General features: G+C 34.5%; 1 protein-coding gene across 1 annotated transcript in view; it reads left to right on the top strand.

The window, feature by feature from the left end:
- Nucleotides 1-8,170, top strand: part of Ift88 (intraflagellar transport 88) — a 125,239-nt gene that overhangs the window by 31,828 nt on the left and 85,241 nt on the right. Inside the window, exons 8-12 of the mRNA XM_023699165.1 lie at nt 973-1,063; nt 2,539-2,643; nt 3,115-3,217; nt 4,036-4,150; nt 6,092-6,346. Coding sequence (XP_023554933.1) covers nt 973-1,063; nt 2,539-2,643; nt 3,115-3,217; nt 4,036-4,150; nt 6,092-6,346 — 669 coding nt within the window. The remainder of the gene's footprint in view (nt 1-972; nt 1,064-2,538; nt 2,644-3,114; nt 3,218-4,035; nt 4,151-6,091; nt 6,347-8,170) is intronic.

Genomic DNA, 8,170 nt, shown 5'->3' with positions numbered 1-8,170 from the left:
TGTGAGGTTCGAACTCCAGCAACCTGAGGCTGACAGCTTTGTGGAAGCAGCCACTTAAAGGCCTGAGCTACGGCCAGGCCCCCAATATATTTGTGATGTTGGGAAAAGTACTTTTTTATTTTTTTGAGGCAGGATCTCACTGTGTAATTCAGGCTGGCCTTAAGTTCACTGTGTAGCCCAGGTGAGCCTCAAATTTTCAGCCATCCTCCTGCTTGAGCCTCCCAAGTGCTGGGATTCCAGGTGTGCCCTACCACACCCAGCAGGAAAAATACTTTCTAAGCCCTAGTTTCCTATTCAGTAAAATAGAAATAATGAAAGTCTTCATATCTACTGTTATTACAAGGAATAAATGAAATTATTAAAGGATTCAGTTTTGTTCTTTTTTTATGTGTTTAGTACAGGGCCTATAAGAGCTCACTAAGCAGATCAGACTCATAGTGATCCTCCTGTTTTCAGCCTCCCAAGTGCTGGGATTACAGGCATGTACTATCACACCCAGTCTCAATCACTGTCTCATTGCGCCCCTGGGGGTAGGTCTGGCACTGCATGCCGGGGATTAAACCCGACTAGGCCTATGCAGGTGCTTTAGTCCACTGAGCTATCTGGCTGGCCTGCATTTGGGTCGTTCTTTTTTTTTTTTTTAAGGATTCAGTTTTGTGTTCAACTACACAATTATTTTGAGGGTCACTATAATTATAAATAATTATGTAGTTCTCCAAATAAGTAATCCATTTGCTCTTTTTTTTTTTTCAGAAGCAGGGATTGAACTCAGGCCCTTGCACTTGCCAGGGAAGCACTTATTCCACTGAGCCATCTCCCCAGCCCCCATTTGCTCTTTAATGCTTTTCATATGTATAACTTTTCTGTAACCTATGTTTTAAGAGCATGCAGTGGACAGTATTAAAAGTAAATTAAGTTTTTGTATAAATTATTAGTGCTTTAGTGATTTAAATTACTTCTGTATTTTAACAGTCCAGAAGAAAAGATTAGACAATTAGAGAAGAAGGTAAATGAGTTGGTAGAAGAAAGCTGTATTGCCAACAGTTGTGGAGACTTAAAATTGGTAAGTTTATAAACTAATAAAATTCAAGATTAAGATTATGCCAGGTGTGATGGTGCATACCTATAATCCTAGTACTAGGGAGGCTGAGGCAGGAGGATCCCTGCAAGTTCAAGGTCAGACGGGGCTACATAGTGAGTTGAAGGCTAGCCTGAACTGCATAGTGAAATCCTGTTTCAAAAAGACCAAAAAATAAAAAAAGAAAAAGATTAAGATTATGAGGTACATATAGATGCATGTGTCAACTCTTTTATATATGCACAGACAGACATAGGTAAATATTTTCATTTTGTTGAATGGCCTTAACATTCTGAATAAAGCAATCATTTTAAGCACCAGAAATTGTAACTCTACTTTATGATTTCTAACAAAATACTTGGTAAGTTTTGACATTGGTATTTTTAATATGGAAAAAAATGCTATTGGATTTATTAATTTAATTTTGCAGCCCAGGAGACTGTGGGATCAGACTGTAGTACAGCACCAAAAGGCATAAGTGCCATGAGCCCCACACAGCATTAGGTGCTGGTTGTTTTGTTTTATTTTGCTTTTTATGGTATTGGAAATTGAACCCAGAATCTTTGTAGTGATGTCTATCTCCACACATTTTATAATATTTTATTTTGAAACAGTGTATCACTTAAGTTGCCCCATCTGGGTTCAAACTTGTGCTCCTTCAGTCTTAGCCTCCCAGAGTTCTGGGATTATAGGCATGCTCCACCATTTTCTATTCTGTTTTGTTACTGAAGCTTCATTTGCTACCATGAAATACTTTCTTCCAAGTATACCACAAAATCATAGTTTGCTTTTTAGCCATCTAGCTCTGATTTTTAAAATTGTGTTTTTATATAATTTCTGTGACTTACTTACCAGATTAGTGCATACCATTAGAGAAAAATGTTCACTAAAAAACCCCTGCTTTTATTGCTCATAGAACTGGTGTTTTGTTTTTATGTTTCTAAGAAAACAAAGTCTGTTACTGAATTTGTCTGTGGAAATCAACAAAAAAGTCTTTTGATACTCTGAGTAGGATCAGAGCCCAGCTAAGAATCTCTTATGATGCTGGGCAGCAGTTATCCCCTAACTTGCTCTATTTTGAACGCCCCCCACCCCGCATCTGTCTGAATTCCTACCTCACAAGTTCAAAATAAAATACCCCAAAATTCAGGAAGTGGGAGTAAAGGAAAGGTATAGAGGCCAACTTAAAAGAGGAGGAAAGTGTATGGTAGAGAAACTTGACCCAGGGCAAATATCCTTTCATCCTTTATACTGTCCAGAAAGACCACACAGGCAATTTATGTTGAGCTGCAGTTTAAATAAATATTCTAGTTTTTATCCTTGCAAGGGAAGTTTAACACAGGGGCATCCTAGAGAATCCATGATTTGAAAATGAATTCAGCAAGCTTTGTATAACTGTTTCCCAAGTGCATAAAAGTTGATGAATGCTCAGATTTTACAAAACATGAATCTGATTTCAGGCCTTAGAAAAGGCTAAAGATGCAGGAAGAAAAGAAAGGGTCCTGGTGCGACAACGAGAACAAGTTACAACTCCAGAAAATATCAATTTGGATTTAACTTACTCAGTAAGTAATGAAATACCTTCTGGGAAATTTTATTTTGACTAACATTGCTGAATTTCAAGTCTTTTTATTCGTTATTTTTTATCTGTATATGAAAATTGTACATATTTATGATCATCAAATGGTACATGTGATGTTTTGATATAAGTATATATTATATAATGTTTCAGTCAGGTTTAATATACCTATCTTCTCAAACATTTATCATTTCCTTGTGCTAAAAACATTCATTCTTTGTTCTAACTTTTATGCAGTATAGTGGTACCTCTGTTTGTGAACAATTTTATTTGTGAACAGTTTGGTTCACAAGTAAAAGTATACAGTGAGATATTTCTTTTGCATACTAAATTTTGTATTTGTTTGGGTATCTTGTTCTAACCAGCAATTTTTTTATAGCATTTTAATCTGTGATTATAACTAAAAAGGGGCCTAAAATGATCATTATGCATTTTTTTGCAATATTTTCTTTTTTAGGTACTCTTTAACTTGGCCAGTCAGTATTCAGCTAATGAAATGTATGCTGAAGCACTGAATACATATCAAGTTATAGTGAAAAATAAATTGTTTAACAATTCAGGTGGGTACGTATAATCATTTTTGCTGCTAGAAATAATTCTTTCATATTGTTATTTACAGCTTCTTACTTTATACTTCTTTATAATGAAATAACCTGTGCTCTAAAGACATTTATTTTTGCGATACAGATTCTTATTTATTTTTTATTTTATTTTTTTGTCAGAACTAGGGATTGAACTCAGGCCCTTGCGCTTGCCAGGGAAGCGCTTATTCCACTGAGCCATCTCCCCGGCCCCACAGGTTCTTGTTTAAAGACACTATATTAAAATCCATACAGATACAAACACAGATGAAAAACATAGTTGATGTGCAGTATACTGCTTAACAGTACACGGAAATTGTGTGCTGTTCTCATGGTAGGAATGATCCATGGCAACCCAATGAGCCATTCTTTCTCTTATTGCAAATGTATCCTCAGGAGACTAGAGTTTCTATTTAGTATCTATATTTATAATTTTTGGTAGTAATATTTCAATTTATAATATTGTTTTATCTAATATTATTAAAATGCATGTGGCATTATTAAGTTTAATTTTAACGTTGTATATTTTTAAGTCCCATTTCTTAGTAGTGTACACTTCCAGTTTCATAATATAAATCAGTCATTTCCAAACATATTTTCAGGATTCTACCTATCTTAAGTTCTGTTTCCTCACAGAAGAGTAATAAATATATTACAGTAGAGCTATCTTAAAAGTACATCTTAGTTAATGAATAAATCTTTAAAAGAAAGCTTTAGAAGACATGAATTAAGGTCATGAAAGATATCATAGAAAAGGTGCAAAAATGAAAACATCAAGCATTCTTTTTTTCATTTAGGAAGATTGAAAGTGAATATGGGAAACATTTATTTAAAGCAAAGAAATTATTCCAAAGCCATTAAATTCTACCGAATGGCCTTAGATCAAATCCCAAGTGTCCATAAAGAAATGAGGTAAGTGTATAGTATAATTGTAAACTTTTAAGAATTGTTCTCTGGAAACAAGACAACTCTTCTGAACTGTTGTCAGTAGGTTGAACATTTTGAAATGTTGGTACATCAGAGGTATTGTATTTATTTATATGGGTAATATTTTGTTCTGTTCCCGTGACTATACATATTTGTACAATGTCAAATTAAAAGGTAAAGGCATAGCATGTGATCAAGAGAAATAAAACTAAGTCTAGTAACCATCTGGGAATTAATCCTGCAAGCCATTGGTACCAAGACATAACTTAATGCCAACAAAATGCCACAATATGGGCCCTATGTAATGTGACAAACTACAATACAAAGCTAGAAATTAAGATCACCTCACTTGAGAGTAAAATAGTGAATGGTTTTACTTAGGAATTTTAGAAGAGGGAAAACATGATATATGATACTCCTGCAATATTCAAGAATATAAGCAGTATATTTGCTAGTTATAATTGTCCTTAGGCATCAGGGACATTACTCCTGTGACAGTTCATTTGTTTGTAAATTGTATTTTTCATGATCATTTGTTTCTTAATTTTACATGTTATCTCATTACCATTAGCAAATATTATCTAACTTATAGGACACAATACTCTAAGGTACTTTGAACCCAAATGAGACCAAGAATTTGAGCATTTTAGAAAAAGATGATCATACTATATAGCATATGTTAAGCGCTTAATAGTAATTGCAAGACAGTGGATGTTGGGGCTGGAGAGATGGCTCAGTGGTCTAAAGCACCTACTTGAAACAAGCTTGGCAAAGCACAGGGACTGCGGTTCGATCCCCCAGCACCACATGCCAGCCAGCCCGCCCCCTAGTGGGCTGAGCTGGCCACACACACACACAATAAATAAAAATAAATAAATAAAAATTAAAAAAAAAAAAAAAAGACAGTGGATGTTGTAGTAATGCAGTTGAGGAAATAATTATTCAGAACAAGAATAGTTCTGTGGTTAAGAAAGACTTCCTGAAGGTGAACTTCAGATAGGTTACTTAAGTCAGAGAAGGAATAACATTCCAGACAAAGGGAACTCTGTGACATGAGTCAGGAAGTAAACCTTTGGGATCTTGTAAGGTAATTACAGATAATCCAGTTGACATGGGGTCATGTTGAGGAGAGTGGGAATAAGGTGGGATCATACCCACTAGAATGGCTCTACTCAGAAGAGTAGATGAGGATGTAGATAGAGAAACCTCATGCATTGGGTTTGTAAAATGGTGTGGCTACTTTGGAAAATAGGCAGCTTCTTATAAGTTAAATATACATTTGCCATATGACCAACAATTTATTTCTAGGTATATACCCAGGAAAAATGAAACAAAAGCTTGTATGTGGATGTTCATAACAGTAATAATCATAAGAGCCAAAAAATGGAAATACCTAAATATCCACCAGGTAGACAGTGGGCAAATAAAATATGGCGTACATCCATAGCATCAGATACTGTATTACTTGATAATTAAAGGACTAAAGTACTGATACTTGAGGTTATATGGAAGAATCTCAGGAGGATTATGCTAAGCGAATGAGCCATAGCAGAATATTGTGTAATGTCTTATTTATAAGCAATGTCTAGAAAAGAGACAGAAAGTAGATTAGTAGTTTCCTAAGTATGTATATATAATCAGCCTTGTGATGTGACATAGGGAACAAATGTTAATGGACACAAGTACTCTTTTTAAGATAATAGAAATGAAAATAAATATATGATTATGGTTCCACAACTATACATGTAGCAATAATCATTGACTTATAGTCTTAAAGCAAGTGAATTTTATGATATATAGGTAATGCCACAATAATGCTTTGAATGGAACAAAAAGAACTAAAGAATAAATGGGTATTATTGTGGATAGCTTAAATCCATGCTAAAGATTCACTTTTCAGACTAATTCATGTTTGTTTTTGTTTAGGATTAAAATAATGCAGAACATTGGAGTTACATTTATTAAAACTGGTCAGTATTCAGATGCCATTAATTCATTTGAGCACATAATGAGTATGGCGCCAAATCTGAAGGCAGGCTTCAACCTAATTCTTAGTTATTTTGCTATTGGAGATCGAGAAAAAATGAAGAAGGCATTTCAAAAATTGATTGCTGTTCCATTAGAAATTGACGATGATGATAAATATATTTCACCAAGTGTGAGTATGAAAAAGATTGTTATGTAGTCATTGCCTCCTTATCTATGTTCCTCTCTTTCAAGAAATGAGAAAATTGGAATAAATGATTTTTTTCTCATGGTAATGAATTTAATGGATATTAAATTCAAGATTGTTTGTACTGCATTATATCCCCGACTCATCTTTCATTTAAAAAAATGTTTTTTGAGAAAGGATATCACTAAGTCATTAATTTTCCAAGTCTATGCTTAAACAGTAATTCTCCTGTCTCAGTCACCTAGATGCTGTGATTGCAGGTGCAAGCCACCATATCTGCTTTAGAGGACTTCTTGAGTTTTCAAAGGATCATGTTACTGTGACTCATAGATGATATATTTAATTTGTTATTTAAATTAGGTTGGAAGTGGGATGCTCTTGAAATGGGGCTGGAGATCATAGTTTAAATAGACTGAAAATGTTTTAGTCAAAATTTTTAAAAAGAATCATTAAAAACAGATTTACATGTTGTTCACTAAGAGCAACATTTTGGCCGTGGAACCACACAATCATTTTTTAACAGTTTAAGGTCAAAACCTTTCTAAAGTTCTTGAGCTGGGAACCTAAACTAACCTGTGCTAATTGGGTCACAAGAATGAAAAACAATTTCTTGTCTTTATTCATGAAGTAGAACATAACACAGCTCTCAAAAGTCATATTTTTAAAGACATAGGGAGAATATTATGTAATATTAATTTAAAAGGACAGATATACACCTACACATGAACAGCAATTGGAACACTAAAATAGGAATAATTTCTGGACAAAGAAATTGTTTTTCTTAATGTTTTCAAAATATTTTACAAATTTTAATGCATAAATTGGTTATTCTGTGGTCTTGTTTTACATCAAGTCAACCCATACAAAATTGCCTTTATTTATAGGTGCAAATGGTATATCTTCAGTTTCAGGGAGTTATTAGATTTTTCTTAATAAAGTATAAAGGTATAGCAGCTACTTGGTTATAGAGTGAAACCTCTGAAGCCAGACATTTGGCTCTACCACAGAATTCTTACTCTCTTTGTGTCTCAGTTCCTTTATCTAAAATTGAGATTGATTCCTATAACCTGCCTTATAGGTTGTGAGGATAAAATGAATTAATGTATGTAAAATGCTCAAAGTAATACTTGGAACATAGTAAGCACTAGATCAATGCTAATTATTATCCATTACCTTCATATTGAGAAAATATATATTGGGAAAACATCATTGTGCATGTGTGTGTGTGTGTGTGTGTGTGTGTGTGTTTGGTAGGAACTAAACGCAGGGCCTTGTACATGGTAGATAAGAGCTCTACCACTGAGCCATACCCCAAACACATCTGTAGTCTATCCCCTTTTTATTTTTTTAGACAAGGTGTCACTTTGTTCTCTAGGCTGGCCTTAAACTCATGATCTTCCTGGCTCAACCTCTTAAATAGCTAATATTTAGGCATATGCCCACCTCTCATCTGTATTATTGGTAGGGAGTAGAATTATGGATTATATTAAGCAGTTGATGATCATAAAAGCATATATGAGATGATAATATGTATTATCACATAATAACCACAGCTTCTATATAGTTGCTCCTATTCAGTTGCCTAGCCTAACCCTTTTATCAGCTGTTGAAAATTTGTTAGTTCAGTGGAAAATATAGTAGGAATCAGAAATAAGAAAAAGGGCTGGTGAGATGGCTCAGTGGTCTAAAGCACCTACTTGGAACAAGCTTGCCTGAAGCACAGGGACCGCGGTTCCATCCCCCAGCACCACATGCCAGCCAGCCCCGCCCCCTGGTGGGCTGAGCTAGCCACACACACATAAATGGATAGATGGATAAATAAATAAATTAAA

The sequence above is a fragment of the Octodon degus genome, unplaced genomic scaffold, assembly GCF_000260255.1.
Source record: "Octodon degus isolate 3935 unplaced genomic scaffold, OctDeg1.0 scaffold00111, whole genome shotgun sequence".
In the NCBI taxonomy this organism is placed as follows: Eukaryota; Metazoa; Chordata; class Mammalia; order Rodentia; family Octodontidae; genus Octodon; species Octodon degus.
Note: the sequence above shows the minus strand (reverse complement) of the source record. Positions and strands in the feature narration are given on the sequence as shown.